The following is a 16,215-nucleotide window of genomic DNA, read 5'->3' as shown; positions in this document are numbered from 1 at the left end:
CTTTCAATTCAGTTTAGTAAAATAAACCCAAGATATACCTTACGGAGAGCGCAGCAAATCATCTGTTAAGCCGTACTACCGGCACGAGATTACGGTCCCTATGGCGCGCCATTTATTGGAATCGTGTGAACCTTTTTCAATTTCACTCGGAGTATTGTCAGCTTGCTTTCCAATACAAGAACATAGATTTACATATATAAACATAAACCCGTATTAGCAAGTCACGCTCCAGTTCTCCTCTTAGTTATCAGGATAAACATTTTCGTACGCTCCGGTAGAAAGGGAGTGAACAGAATCTTGCTCGAAGTGAACGCTATCGGGATACGAGCAGGTAAGATTAAAGATCATTCTGCTACAGAAATATTGATAGTATTCTCATTTTCCGTCTGTGACATCATGAAAAATCCACACTTAAGATAATTTTCTTTCAATTCAGTTAAGCGCCGTAATAAGTATTTTGAGTTTCAGCATGTCAAAACAAAGTATACGTAATGCAGTACTGTAAAATAGAATTCGCGCCCGCTGGAGGGAGCTTAATACTAAACCATTTTATGTTAGTTTCACGGCTGGAAAAGTAAATATTTGTAGGTTCTACCTACCTTAGTAATGTATGATTTGTAGTTCATATAATTATATTTGATAAATGGAACACACATCTCAGGTCTGAGCTGCGAGTGCAGCTAAAGGTGAGTACGTATAATTCTGAAATCGGAACTAAAATTAACTCCTGGAAAAACTGAATTCACTGGCCAATAAATTACCAACGAACTACTTCATATATTTCGTTACTAATTTTCTTTCTATTCCCTAACTCACGCTTATGGCCAACTACTGAGAAATTGAATGTACAGGATACGAGACCTGCTAAACCGCAATTCATTACACACAAAGTACAATGCAGACAATCAGATGGTAACGATCGAACCGACATTGTTTCAGTCCTTGCAAATCATATTTAACTTCACAAGTGTACATCATGTTACAATCACTGGAGAAAGAATCAAAACTATGCTAAAAAAACTATATTCTATCGACCCGTTTGTTTGCAATATTTTGCTTGTTTTATTCCGTAGATTTGTACAGCTGTCACGGTGGCTTAAATACGAGCTCCATGATGTCAGAATACTGAGTCAGCGTCCAAACTACGCCGGAGAAATTTGAAAACGCAGCTTTATTTCCGCGGTCCTACGGTCTACACTAGTCCGTCACTAAAACGGAGCTTTACGAAAACGCTCATCGAACCGGAGGAATTTGAAACGCCGGGCTTTCGTTTTCGTGTGGACGGAAAACAATTTGAAAACGGAACTTTTCTAAAACGATGGCTTCACGAAAATCATGTGAGTTTCCCTGACCGAGTTTTCCTCAGACACGAATCCAAAATGACCGGTGATTGCTGCGTTTTTAAATTTCTCCGGCGTAGTGTGGACGGAAAACATTTGATGCGTTTTCGGAGTGAAACTACCGTTTTAAAATTCCTCCCACGTAAAACAAATTAAAGGAATTGAAGGGAAAGGAAAAATTTTATAAAAAGAGAGCGGCACTTAATTGTGAAGAAACACATACAACAGAAAACTTGTTGCCCTCTATCTAAACTAATTAAAATGAAACATGCATTGGTAAATAAAACGCTTGTTAACTAGTGGCCCTCTGTATAAACTGACTGAATTAAAGTTAAAACATACAAAGTTAAAGTTAAAATGAAACTATGTCCAGAATATAAGATAAAATTACAGTCAAAATTTCAAAATTGAAAAGTTTAAAAAGTCACAACAGTGTCACATAAACTATATAGATATTTATACAAGTTCTCCAGCTGTTGCAAAGTAAAATCTCCATCACAATAGGCTTGTTTACTTCTAATTTTGCTGACGTGCCGCACCCAAGCAGCTGACAGAGCGTACTCGACAGACTGCTCGCGTGTGCGTGTGCTGCCCTGAGAGAACGAATGAAGTGTGCTCAATTTCCAATTCACTGATAAGGAGATTTCATTGGAGAATCTCGGTTTGTGTTATCCGGTTGTTATTATGTCGATATTGATGAAATACCGTGAGTTTTCTTGTTTCTAACAATTAGATTTCTTTGTCGCGCGCAGTGAAGATGCTCTTTTTAACTTTTGCATGCGAGGATATCATTATTCATTGTTCATAGTTGTATGACTACTGCGAATGCCATTGTTGTTGAAGCTAGGATGTTGTTGTAGTTATCTATATTGATGCTTCTTTCATCTTATCAGTCTTAACACTGACATAAACCTATGACTCGCAGTTTAAACTGAAATGTTGCCGAAAGTGTTTGGTAGTGTTTGATCGAAATCTTAAGGATGATTGTCCTAAAACGGCTCTTCAGTTCACCCGCATTGCTGTCCGTTGCAGATATTCAAAAGTAAAATTGAGGCATCGCAACCGAGTCTGGCGATGAACATTTTGTTATTACTTTATTGATTATGTTCCTCCTCTACTAACTATGGTTCCTCTAAGCGCAGTAGAGTTCGCTTCTTTTAGACAAACGGCCCGAAATCAGCTGTGAATATCTATGCAAACAAGCTATTGATTAACTAAAAATCTTAAAATTGCAGTCAGCTATTGATAGCTACTGCAGTTTGCAGAAATTAATAAAGCTAAACAATTTCGTTCTAATATTGGCCGTGTTTTTATCATTGTCACAGGCTGATATTTTGAACAAGATCAACAGGACACCCTACAGAATGGCGCGACTTTTGCAGTTGCTTTCGATGTGGGCCATTGTTCTCTTACACATCCAGAACGTGAAGACAGATGTCCGCAAACCTTGTGGAATGGTGGAAGATTGGTTTCCAAGCGGTGTTGAGCCTCAAACCTCAACTCCTCCATATGTACTCGATGTAATTCGTCAACGAGGTGGAAAGTCCGTTCGTGACGATATGTACCAGAATAAAGGACGCTACGACTGGCACGAAAAGTACACAAGTAACATAACATTTTTTATTGATTACAACTTTTTAAGTCGTGAGATCTGTACACGGGTCCAGAGGAAGAGAGGAAGATGTTTGTACTTATGATTAAATTCTCTCATGCAAACGCTTTCGTATAGTCCCCTGGCGAGGACCCCGCGTCGGGGGGACTCATATAAAAATGAGGGGGACGTTCATCGTACCTTTTAGAAGTTAAAAACGTGGTTTTGGTACCTCTTAGGGTATTCAGTCTCACAAGGTCCACAGCGGGAGCTTTTGCGCTACCTTTTAGGGTATTGAGCCGAAAAAATATGTCAGGAGTAATGTGTTGTTTTAGAATTGGTACTTCTTATGGGTGAAAAACGTTTCAGGCCACGCCCACGAAACAAGATCTTGGTACCACTTAGGGGTTCTTTTCAAAATTTCCGACGAGCAACCCCTTTCTTTTTTATGTGAGAGTTCCCCCTCCCCCTGGGGCGAGGACCTTCTCATTGTCTGTGTGCTTGTCAAGGCAGTTTGTAAACTTACCAGAGTACGAAAAAGATTGACTTTGATCTCTCAGAAGGGACTACTCATTTTATTGTCGCACCGATTTTTTTGATCGCGTCTCTAATTTTCTTACGTCCATTTTGTCCATTTTTAGTCTTCTTGAATGGCACTCAGTCCAATAAGTTTACTGGTTTTATGATTTACATCTACAACGAATTCGAAGATGAAGGAAGTGGACATTTTGTAAAACCACTACCTGCTGGAGTATCCATGGAAGAATGTCACTTCAATCTAACATCACAATGGGTAATTCTACCTTTGAACTAGTTCAGGGTTACTTAGTTTCTATTTGTTTTTCTTGTTTAGTTCTGTGTTGGGTTTCGCAATTTATTACCAGCTAACTGAATTTTTAAATTCTAACGCCACTTTCGCAATTAACTAACCTTTAACTGCGCCTTTAAATCACTTTTCGTTTTTCTTTTTGTTTAATATTTTTTTATCACTCATTTCTTTGCCCTCTATTAATTCAGCCTTTTACCCCGATCTTTCGTAATTCGATTCCTCTAAAATCAATATTCTCTTGGCAACGAAATTATACATATGTATCTCAGTATTAATGAACGAAAAAAGATTTCCATTATTCCTTTCGACCATTTTAATGGACTGACCTGTTAATAGTCCTTGAGTCGTCGATTGGCACATTCTTCGAAGGTTAGATGAATGTGCGTGTTAAATTGTTCAACTAAAATTGTGCTCGATGTTAGAACAAATTATTGGTTACTTTTAATTTGTGGCCGTGAACACAAAGTTTTTTTCAAATGTTTACTAACTGAGCTGAAGGTGTCAGCTGTATTTAAAGTTGTACTTTGTACGTTGAAGTCTCTGAAAAAGGATTTACTCAGCTGATGGAGGAAAAATAAACTTATAACGCGCGTGAACTGTAAGTCAGTAATATAATCCAGGAGAAATCCGATACATGGGTTTCTACCAGTTCAGTCCTTCACCGCTTTCCACTCATAGAGTCTGGCGACTATTTTGACCGGTGGCGTCATCGAGGAACACTCCTCTCGCCTGCTCCTTCCCATACCTTGCGCGGAGAACGATAAGAGAAACAACCTTTCGAAATTAAGCCAGGTTTCTTTGCTTTCTAGATTGAATATGTGGAAAATTCAACCTCCAGTGACCAATGGACCAGTCTCCAAGTCAAATGGGAATCACCCCAGAAATACCCAGCTGGAAAAATTACCATAAGGTATTCAGTGCATTGCTTGAGGAAAATGATCAAAAGTCCAATTCTCCAGAAGTAATCTTGAAAAGGGGCAGAATATTATGATGTTCTGTGCTTTTACCAATCAATTTTACCTCATTGCAATTGCTAGATCAGATGTGTTTCAGAATGTTCCTTTCAAGCTTGATTTTAGCTTTTTCCAACCATTTGATTTTCGTTTTCCCATTGTCTCGTAAACACTGAAAGGATGGTCAATTTGATAACTTTTAAAGTGAAAATAAATTTAAACAGCAACTCCATAATTTTTACTTTATCGGTGGTAAATTCGAAAGTTATAACCGTTTTTTTTTCAAGTTAGAAATTTCCGGAGAGCAGCCTCTTCCCGTTGATGATATTGGTTTCTTTTAGCTGTTGTGATCCAAAGATGGATGCGATTGCCACCGTTTATGATTTATAATTGTCTTTCCGAAATACTTTCAAACTGTCTTTTGTACAGTTCAGTGTACGACCAACGCTTCTATCCGCTTCTTTTTCTACATTTAGTGCCAGTGTTGTCGAGGAGCAAGGAGTTTACTGGGAAGATATCACTTTGACTCTAAATCGTAAGCATGAATACACTTAGCTGTGTTCAATTTTAATGATCAAGATTGGAAGGCAGATTCCTCTCCGCCCCCCGCCCCCCCCCCCCCCCCGCAACCCCCACCACACCCTCTCCGTTATCCCTGGAGTACTGAATATCTGATTATAACACTTGGACGAGTGGGGTTGCATTGCGCGCCTTGAGAAGTTTCCTTTGGGGTCGGTACAAGACACGATGACATAATATGAAATATGAATTACGTCATGAAGTCGTATCGCCACCATGCACTAATCTTGGTTACTAAATCTTAGATTACTTCATTTTTCCATGTCGTCAATATACCCCAAATTAAACTTTTATTTTAAAATATATCGAAAATATTGGACAGATGCATTGAGCAGAACCTAGATCGTGTTCTCTTAACAGAACTGGTTTGAGAAGCTACCGGCCGAGGTGAACGCAAGGTATAGGGTTATGAAGTGAGGGCAAAATATCATGATGTCGCCGAAACTCTTAATTTTCATTGTAGGTAAGGCTGATGAGAGGCGACATCTACCAGATACTAACGAACGGCCAATTTGTTTCTTTCCCAGATGTGTGTGCCATCCCGGGTTGCAACATTCCTAATGGCTGCCCTGACGGTCTTGCTAAGAACAAATACGGATGCGAAATTTGTGAATGTGCAGGTCAGTGTATTTCCCTAGCTTCCTGAAAAGATTGCTGCGAAAGGTTCCAGCCATGCACAAAAAGAGGACCTCAGAGATAAGCGGCTCAAAGATGGACTTCGTAGTTTTGTTTCGAGTCTGAATAATGGGGGGATTGGATTATATTGGAACTGGAGCTCGGGATATCGATATTTATTTTCCAGCTCTTAGCAGAAATCATGTTTTTGCACCGGGATCAAAATTCGTATTGCTTCACTAGTTAACAGAATCCATGCTTTGCTCTAAAGCAAGATTAAATGGAAAGAAAAACCGACAGAATAGTGAAACTTCGTCCATTTTCTTTCGATTCGAACGAATAAGTGACTAACTATTTTTTATTTATTTATTTTTTTTTTTTTATTAACAGGTGCTGGAAGAATCACTGTTGGATCCGCCAGTCTTCTGGTCATTGCGTTCACGTTGCTCTCCAATTTGATATAAATTCTGACACCTTTATTTGCAGGAAGAAAAATCGTTTCATTGCACTCTCAATCTCGGAGTTTTGTTGTAGTAGAAAAAAAAAGGAATCAGGGAATTGTAGCTTGTAAAGCATGAAAGGTACCTGAAAGGCGCCTGTTGATTTCCAAGAGCGATTAACGATTAACTGTAAACCTGTAAGTTCAAGTGTGTTTGAGAATATAGCGAGAATGTCAGTTTCCCTTCTGGTGTTTTTAAAGTAATTTTTGTATAACCAAGCTTACTCGGGACCGTATTGCTCCTGATACTTCCCACTCCCTCTCCGATGTCCCCCTCAGGTCACTCGCATAAGCGAACTCAAATGAATGGAACGAAGACACGCATTCTTCTAACAGTTGTATGTTTACATACTTGTGGAATCGTGAGTACAAGCTGGAGTACAAGAAGAAAGACTGTTTTCACTTTTGGTGCCCGACGGAGCTCTGGTGCCTGGGCACCGGCACAAAAATATAGCGTTGCGTTCAGACACTGGGTATATACTCGGCACAAGTCTATGACTCTAGTTTCTCCATTCAGTTTTAAGGATGAAGTAATTACGTACGCTTTAGTTGTCTGGGAGAGTACTAAGTGAAACGAGCCCTGCTCGAATTGTAAACTTACTGGGATTTGTGCAAGTGAAGTACATGTAAAGGGTATATTTGCAGCAGAAATATTGCAATATTCTTATTTCCGTCAGAGAGATCAGGGAAAATAGAGTTTCTGATATGTTAAAACACAGTATACGTACTACAGTACTGAATTTAGCCTTCACCGATTGAAAAGGAATTGTAGAAGGGCAAACAAACCGGTGTGATATAATTGAATTTTTCTGAATATTGTACTTTCTTTCTCCAGTTATACATTGTAATAATATAATAATATTATACTTGGTTGTGAAGATAAATGTAACTTGAAGGGACTAAAACAACATTGATTAGTTACCGTCGGTCAGGGACCCGTCAGGGTGTAGGAAGAAAATTCCTGACGAAACACGGATTGGTTCAGTCAGAGGAGCCCATGGGTTCCTGTTCAGTGACTTTACTAATGGACCTTTTTACCATGTCATGATTTTCCGATTATTTCTTTCAAACAAACAACAAGCCTCACCACTCGATTTGCACATGAAATATTGATAACTGTGACCTTCCTCTGGAAAACAGGGGGAAAAGGTGAGAGCACGGGCACGCGTAAGTTGCGGCACGCTTATCTCACGGATATGTGCCATTCTCACAGACTTGTGTGTATTTCGCAAGCAAAACAAACATTGGCACTATAGCTTTCGTGTGGCAAGCACAAACTTTTATAGTATTTTTACATGTCAAGCTCGGAACGTGCGTTGTGACACATCTGCGAAGAGATGCACATGCGCTGTGGTTACTTTAAAATATATATCCGTTGATATTGGTGCAAGCGTTTTTTTTCTTTCTTTCTTTCTTTCTTTTTTTTTCAGTCGAGGCTGACCTGACTGAAGCGAACGAAGAAGGGAAACTGTTTAATCAAATCAAATCAAAATAAAATCAATCTGTGCATTTAGTTTAATCAGGTTCGGTAATTTGCATTTTTTTTTTTTTTTCCTGTTACGGAATAGAGAATCCTAGGGCAAAATCGGTGCGAGCGAAAGTTTGCAAACTACGAGCCATTACTTCACTTTCAATCCGTATACAAAAAAGGTATTTGAAACACGTAACTCTTGCCCATCTCGGCAAGTAAACATGGCGGACAGTTGCTGAATGAAATTTGAAAGGATGGAGAATTTTCAAATTGACTGCTGTCGCCCTTGGACCCACAATCTTTTCAAGAACTCGTGGTTATGGTGATCGCCAGCAGGTCAGATCGATTGACCGAAATTTTGTTTTCTTCAAACCAAAGCTATTCATTTTTGGGGTCTTATGTATTTCATGCATACAGACCCCTAAGTCAGAGGCAGATCTTGATTGTCAGTCAGTCACTTTGAGGACGAGATGACACGTGACAGACCTCCGGTGGTATAATAGTCTGGCAGGTAGACTGGGTACTGTTGTTTTCGAGTTGTTTCGCCGGCCAGTGCTTCTGGCGTAGCATTGTTATGCAATTGCAATCGTTTTACCTGTTTGTAAAAATTCAGAAGAGCTATCCCTCGCAAATTAGTTGTAATTGGTCAAGGCAAGTTATTTCCAATCAGTTGTTGGTAAAGATCACCCTTATAGATTGATCAGTTGGTGGTAGATAATCCTTGGCTTATTGATCGGTCGGTGGTAAAGGTAAACTTTTTTGATTGGTTGGTGGTAAAGATAACCCTTATTGATTGGTTGGTGTTAAACATTACCCTTATTGATCGGTTAGTGGTGAACATTACCCTTATTGATTGGGTTGTGGTAAAGATTATCTTTATGGATGGCTTTCTGGAAAAGATTACCCATATAGATATGTGGGTGCTAAACATTACCCTTATTGATCGGTTGGTGGTAAAGATCACCCTTACAGACTGGTTGGTGGTAAAGATTACCCTTATTGATCTGTTGGTGGTACACATTACCTTCATACATGTAGATCAGTTGGCGGTAGAGATTACCCTTCTTAATCAGTTGGTGGTAAAGGTCACCCTTTTAGACTGGTTCGAGGCAAAGATTACCATTATTGATCGGTTGGTGGTAAAGATAACCTTTTATGATCAGTCGGTGTTAAAGATAACCTTTCTTGATTGGTTGGTAGTAAAGATAACCTTTTTTGATCGGTCGGTGGTAAAGATAACCTTTTTTGATTGGTCGGTGGTAAAGATCACCCTTATTGATCAGTTAGTGGTAAAGCTTACCCTTACTGAATGGTTGGTGGTAAAGATTTATCATTATCTTTATTGATGGCTTAGTGGAAAAGATTACCCATATAGCTATGTTGGTGCTAAACTAAAACATTACCCTTATTGATTGGTTCGTGGTAAAGATCACCCTTATAGATATGCTGGTGTAAAACATTTCCCATATTCATCAGTGAGTGGTAAATATCACTCTTATTGATCATTTAGTGTTAAAGATCACCCTTATTGATTGGTTGGTGGTAAAGATTACTGTAGTTGATCAGTTGGTAAAGATTACCCCTATTGATCTGTTGGTGGTAAAGATTACTCTTATTAATGGGTTGGTGGTAAAAATTACCCTCGTTGATCAGTTGTTGGTAAAGATTATCCTTATTGATGAGTTGGTAGTAAAGATTACCCTTTTGTATTGGTTGGTGCTAGATTACCCTTATTGATCGGTCAGTGGTAAAGATCACTCTTATTGATCGGGTGGTGGCAAAGAGTAGCTTTATTTATGGCTTGGTGGAAAGATTATCCTTATAGATATGTAAGTGTTAAACATTACACCTACTGATCGGTTGGTGGTAAAGATTATTTTTATAGATCAGATGGTGGCAAAGATTACCCTTATAGATCATTTGGTGGTAGAGACTATCATGATAGATATGTTGGTGGTAAACATTACCCTTATTGATCGGTTGCTTCTAAAGAGTACCCTCATTTATCTTTTTGGTGGTAAAGATTACCATCGTTCATTTGTTGATGGTAAAGATTACACTTACTGATCGCTTGTTGGTAAAGGTTACCATTATTTTGTTGGTGGTAAAGATTCTCCTTATTGATCGGTTGGTAAAGATCACCCTTATAGATATGCTGGTGAAAAAACATTTCCCATATTCATCAGTGGGTGGTAAATATCACTCTTATTGATCATTTGGTGTTAAAGGTCACCCTTATTGATCGGTTGGTGGTAAAGATCACTGTAGTTGATCAGGTGGTAAAGATTACCCCTATTGATCTGTTGGAAGCACACATTACCCTTACACATGTAGACCTGTTGGTGGTAAAAATTACCCTCATTGATTAGTTGGCAGTAAAGACTACCCTTCTTAATCAGTTGGTAGTAAAGATCACCCTTATAGATCGGTTGGTGGTAAAGATTACCCTTATAGATCAGTTAGTAGTAGAGAACCCTCATTGATCGGTGGGTGGAAAAGAAAACCTTTCTTGATCGGTCAGTATAAAAGATCACCCTTATTGATCGGTTTGTGGTAAGCCTTACCCTTATTGAATGGTTGGTGGTAAAGATTATCTTTATTGATGGCTTGGTGGAAAATAGTACCCTTATCAATATGTTGGTGGTAAACAATACACTTATTGATTGGTTGGTTGAAAAGATTAACCTTAATCATCAATTGGTGGTACAGATTACCCTTATTGATCGGTTGGTAAAGATTACACTTATAGATCAGTTGGTAGTAAAGATTACCCATATTGATTAGTGATATGTTGGCACTAAACAATTGACCCTTATTGATCATTTCGTGGTATAGATATGCTGGTGGAAAACAATTCCCATATTCCTCAGTGGGTGGTAAATATTACTCTCACTGATCAGTTGATGTTAAAGATAACCCTTATTGATTGGTTGGTGGTAAAGATAACTGTAGTTGATCAGTTGGAAAAAATTACCCTTATTGATCAGTTGTTGGTAAAGATTATCCTTATTGATCAGTTGGTAATAAAGATTACCCTAATAGATCTGTTGGTGGTAAAGAGTACCCTTATAGATCGGTTGGTGGTAAAAATTATCCTTGTTGATCAGTTGGTGGGAAAGATTATCCTTACCGATCAGTTGGTGGTAAAGATTACCCTTATAGATCTGTTGGTGATGAAGATTACCCTTTCCATCGGTTGGTGGTAGAGTACCCTTATTGATCGGTCGATGGTAAAGAACACTCTTATTGATCGGTTGGTGGTAAAGATTAGCTTTATTTATGGCTTGGTGGAAAGATTAACCTTATAGATATGTTAGTGTTAAACATTACACTTATTGATCGGTTGGCGGTAAAGATTACCCTTATAGATCGGTTGGTGGTAGAGATTATCGTGATAGATATGTTGGTGGTAAACATTACCCTGGTTGATCGGTTGGTTGTAAAGAGTACCCTCATTTATTTTTTGGTGGTAAAGATTACCATTGTTTATTTGCTGATGGTAAAGGTTACACTTATTAATCGGTTGTTGGTGAAGGTTACCATTTGTTGGTGGTAAAGATTATCCTTATAGATCGGATGGTGGTAAAGATTACCCTTATAGATCGGCTGGTGGTAAAGATTGCCCTTACAGATCGGTTGGTGGTAGAGATTATCATAGTAGATATGTTAGTGGTAAACATTACCCTTACTGATCGGTTGGTTGTAAAGAGCACCCTCATTTATTTTTTGGTGGTAAAGATTACCATCGTTTATTTTTGATGGTAAGGATTACCCTTATTGATCGGTTGTTGGTAAAGGTTACTATTTGTTGGTGGTAAAGATTATCCATTTTTAAACTTTGGCAGATATACATATTACCCATATTTATATTTAGGCGTCAAAAATTACGTCTTATGTTTTGTTGGCGGCAAAGATTTCTGTGGTGGTAATTCTAAATGTTTTTCATATTGTAACTTTGCTGGAAGTACATGTACATGTAGATTATCCAATGTTTAAATTTTGGTTTCAAAAATTTCTTTTAGTGATTTGTGGACGGGTAGGGCGGTTGTTACCTGTATTGATTTGTTGGCAATTGATGGCCTTACATCTAGATGTACAGTGTATGTCCAAGGTGGGACAAAGAGGATGAGCGAGCGAGTGAGTGTCACTTGACGTTAGTGGTAAGTGTTATTTTTTAGTGTCCTCATTTCGTATTAGCCACCACACCCAGCTCTTGTACCAACACAAACACAAAAGAAAATAATTATCCAAAATAATAACTGTGCTGATGTACATGTTACTTCACAATTATTCTCATTTTGCTTCACGATTGACAGTAATGAGATAACTGTGATTACAGACACAAACTTTTATGAATGCGTTTTTCCTTGTTTCCTTTACCGGCGTTACGTTCATAGTTATGTTCTGTCAGAGAAACTTATTAGTGCCTGCAAAGTACAAATTTACCGTTTATCACTTTGTTGTCAAGACAAAACTGTCTTTATTTGTTAGTTTGACTCGGGGTCTCTGAGATCAAGCACATCGGTATGCGGAAGATTCACACATGATAAGCAACTTGAGTTACAAGGTAAAGCAAGTTACTCTTTCACACGAAAGATCGGCTACTTCAGTATCCGGCATTCAGTGACGGGCAAGATGAGTTAAATGGATGGGGTGCAAAAACGTTTTGTACATATTCTTTACAGGTTACACTACTACTGACACTTACATGTAGCTTATGTAGAAATCAATTGGTGGTGGTTGCACAGTGCAAAAATGAGCACGTCCACGCTATAAAAACACGAAGAATGATTGAAATGCTTTTCCACTCTTCATCATCCCTACTTTCCATTTTGTCATGTGCTGCCAATGGGCTCCAATTTATCATCAGCCACGTGATGCTTTAATGCCAGTCGTTCTTCCAATTGCACGTTCATTCCTTCCTGTTTTTTTCCTTTCCCTTTTCCATTAGCTTTTGATGCTAGCTAAGATACCTTCCTTTGATATGCCTCCTGTTCCCTTCTACTTGCTCCTGATTCAGCTGGTTTCTTTGTTGTCTTGACCATGGCACTAATTTCAACAGCATCATCATCTTGATCTTCTCCTTGCTTTTCATTTTCTTCAAGCGCATAGCTCTCTTCCTATATCGTCTGGCTGTCCTCTGCCCTTCCCTGCCCCTCCTTCCTTTCTTTGCTGCTGCATGAATGGCGTACAGTATGGTGTCTTGACTTTCCTTGTTGGAAGTCCGTGTAAAAGCTGCTTTAACCTACAAAAAAATATTTTAGGGGAAACATTTTAAGGGAATCAGACATCTCTGTGGGACGCAAAGTAGTTAAGTTGAAGTTGTTTGTTGTTGTTCTTTGTTTGTTGCTGTTGTTTGAGATGTTTTGTTGCTGTTGTTGTTGTTTTATTGTTATTGTTAATGTACCTGTTAGGGTCGTTTGTAGATTGTACCAAACATAATGTAAAAACTGACAGTAAAAAAAAAAAAAACTTGAGAATTCTTCAGTTGTCTTGTTTGTTGCTGATGCTCTTGTGGTAGTTCTTCTTGTCACTATTGTTCTAATTGTTTTGGTTGTTGAGGTTGCTGCTACTGTTTCTTTTTCTGCTTCTGTTGTTGTTTTCGTTTTTGTTGCAGTTATAGTTGCTGTCTGTCTCCGTTTTTGTTTTTTTCCTTGTTGCTGGTACTTCTGTTCCTGCTGTATAACAAAACACTTAACAACAGGTCCCTAAGCAAGCTAGTTACATGGACATCTGCTCTTGTTTTCCCTAGCATTTCTACGTTGACTTCGTTTCTGGAAGTAATTATATAGATTCCTGGAAGAGCAGAACTAGCCATTATGCGCTGGACCTGTCATTAAGTGTATAGTGTGAGTCTGAAGTTCATAAATCATGATTTATAGCAACATAACACGCCAAAGGGTATCCCAGTTTTTGTAGTGTGATGTGTCTAGGAATAAGGTTAGACTCCCACTGGATGGGGTGCTAAACCACCTCACATGAATCTCTAGGAAATTATTCAGGTACCCATTTGTAATCCTGGGTGAGGAGAGGAACTGTGAGATTAAGTGTCTTGTGCAAGAACACAACACAAGACCCTGTCTAAGGCCTAAACCCAAACTATTGACACAGAATTCAACAGGCTGAGCATTAGCCCGCAGCTGTCTTTTGATGAGCTTAAATTTTCTAACAACAAACATTCCAGAACAAGAGTCAAGGGACTGCATGTACAAACCTTCGATGGGATAGAAGTGACAGGATCTCTCTGTCCTTCAAAACTGGCCAAGCTCTATGATAGAATCCCAGTCCTCTATCATGTTGAATTCATAACCCTGGACACCCCAGAACTGATCTCATCTGATTCCTGCCAAGTGGCATCTTTGAACTCTCACCCCTTGAGAGCTGAAGTTTTCTCACAGCATCAAAACAACCCTGAAAAGAAACTGGTTGAATAAGAAAAACTTCCAATCACTTCCATCTGCAGTACACAAAAATAGAAGGGTGCCACTTTTCTTTAAATAGAGAAATTTGACATACAATGTAGCATTGAATTAGTTTTATATGAGGCATTAAGGCCCCCTCAGTCATGCACACAAGCAAAACAGTGTGAAGTAACAACCTCACAATGCCACAAATCTAGTATCCAGACTTACATGTCTACATTCTAACCTGGTAGTTATTTCAATTTCAGAATTCCTGTTGTCAGTATCTCTGTCACTACCAGTTTTAATGTTTATACAAGTTTATTTTTGGTAAAATCCTGGAGTAATTCTGTCGTCTTTAATTACCACAGCATACATGTACATTCACTCTGAATACTCTTTATGGGTTGGAATGGGTTACTTTGTAAAGTACACTGTACAACTGTACATGTTTCTTTTAAATGTCTGTACCTTGATCTGTTCAATGTGAGGTCCTGAAATCTCAAGTCGAAACTTTACAGTAATTTGCCAAGCTGCGAATCTTCTGACTGTTTCTATCATTGCACATACAGATGATTGGTATCTAGGTGTTCTTTATCAGTGATATTAATTCCTGTGGAAATAATCAAAAGTAAAGATGTCTTTAGTTATTATTAATGATGAATATCATACGTGTACATGCAAGATTCCAATAACAAGGGCCACCACCTTCTCCCTCCTACAAATAAGTCCACTTAAAATATAAGCCTTGGAAATCTTTGATGCAAAACTTCTTCTGATGTGTTAAGACCTCCAGAATGTAAGCCCACTTACATGTATATTAATACCAGCTTTTAAAGAAAATAATACACAAATGTACACCTTCCTCCAATAACAAGGTCCCTGTTCTAAAGGTGGTTCATGTTCAGAGACTTGTGATGTCAATCAACAACTATAAAACTTGTGCTTGATATCCTTATGTTCAGAGAGCTTCACTATTCTGCATTCTTTTAGTGTTCACATGCACATGATTGTAATATCAGGGATTATTCCAGCCCTATGCCCACCCAAACAAATAAAACCAAACATGGACAGGATGCTTCACGTAGTCCACTGTAGGGTTGCCCTCCGTAACAAATTTGCCAGTACCCATTTATGGGTAAAGAGAGGCACTCTGAGAGTTAGGTGTCTTATCCAACAACACAATGTACATGTAACGAACCTGGCCAAGCCTCAAGTCCAGCACACTAACCATTCTAAAGGAAATCATACCTCCACAGCTCAGCTGAACTATACATTGTATTATATTGTATGTACACGTGAATGTTATATTTCCTTACTTGCATTCCTCCTCTGTCTTCATTGCCTGCCGTGATTCCATCAACTTGATCCACAAGCAAGACATACTTCCGGAGTTCTGCCCTGTGACCTGTTGTAACACAAAGTACACACAGGACAATCAACAAACCATGTACAATCTGTGACGAGTGTGAAGGAAATAATTATGTGGAAACGACTCTGAAAATTCATTCCCTTTTCCCAGTTTTTCCAGCTTTTCATTAATGTACTACATGAACAAGCACGAAAATGTAGGTTCCAGATATCGTGAAAAATATGGTTCACATAAAATGTGGTCCAACACAGTTGATTCACTGCCAGTCTAGGCAAATGTTTTGTCAGTATGTGCACAGGGGTTTCATCAAGGGCTGCACAACTGGCAAATTGACTGGCTGTGGTCAGGATGATTTTGCCTGAGTGTCTGGTTTGACTTCCTAGAGATTTTTTTTTCCCTCAAAGACGTTCAGTTCCAATGTGTTGTTGCCTACCTGTGAAAACCAATTGCCTCCCTGCTAAAAACAATTACTTAATGAAACCCCTGAATATGTAACTAGGTACATGTAGGTAGGAACAGTAGACCTGTACATGTAAGTTAACTTTATGTAACATCCTTGCCCTGT

General features: G+C 38.6%; 1 protein-coding gene across 3 annotated transcripts; it reads left to right on the top strand.

The window, feature by feature from the left end:
• Positions 1-134: 134 nt before the first annotated feature.
• LOC145496646 (uncharacterized) lies at positions 135-9,269 on the top strand. 3 transcript variants are annotated; one of them, XM_081476357.1, is made up of 7 exons: positions 135-331; positions 2,666-2,945; positions 3,573-3,724; positions 4,570-4,670; positions 5,190-5,248; positions 5,820-5,912; positions 6,298-9,269. In XM_081476357.1, the coding sequence occupies exons 2-7, from the start codon at positions 2,705-2,707 to the stop codon at positions 6,369-6,371; spliced, it is 720 nt and encodes a 239-aa protein (XP_081332483.1). In that variant the 5' UTR covers positions 135-331; positions 2,666-2,704; the 3' UTR covers positions 6,372-9,269. The 3 variants fall into 3 exon arrangements, with proteins under 3 accessions (XP_081332483.1, XP_081332484.1, XP_081332482.1); XM_081476358.1 differs by lacking the exon at positions 135-331 and adding an exon at positions 902-2,001; XM_081476356.1 differs by lacking the exon at positions 135-331 and adding an exon at positions 902-2,046.
• Positions 9,270-16,215: the final 6,946 nt, after the last annotated feature.

This window comes from Orbicella franksi, chromosome 9, assembly GCF_964199315.1.
Source record: "Orbicella franksi chromosome 9, jaOrbFran1.1, whole genome shotgun sequence".
NCBI classification, from domain to species: Eukaryota; Metazoa; Cnidaria; class Anthozoa; order Scleractinia; family Merulinidae; genus Orbicella; species Orbicella franksi.
Note: the sequence above shows the minus strand (reverse complement) of the source record. Positions and strands in the feature narration are given on the sequence as shown.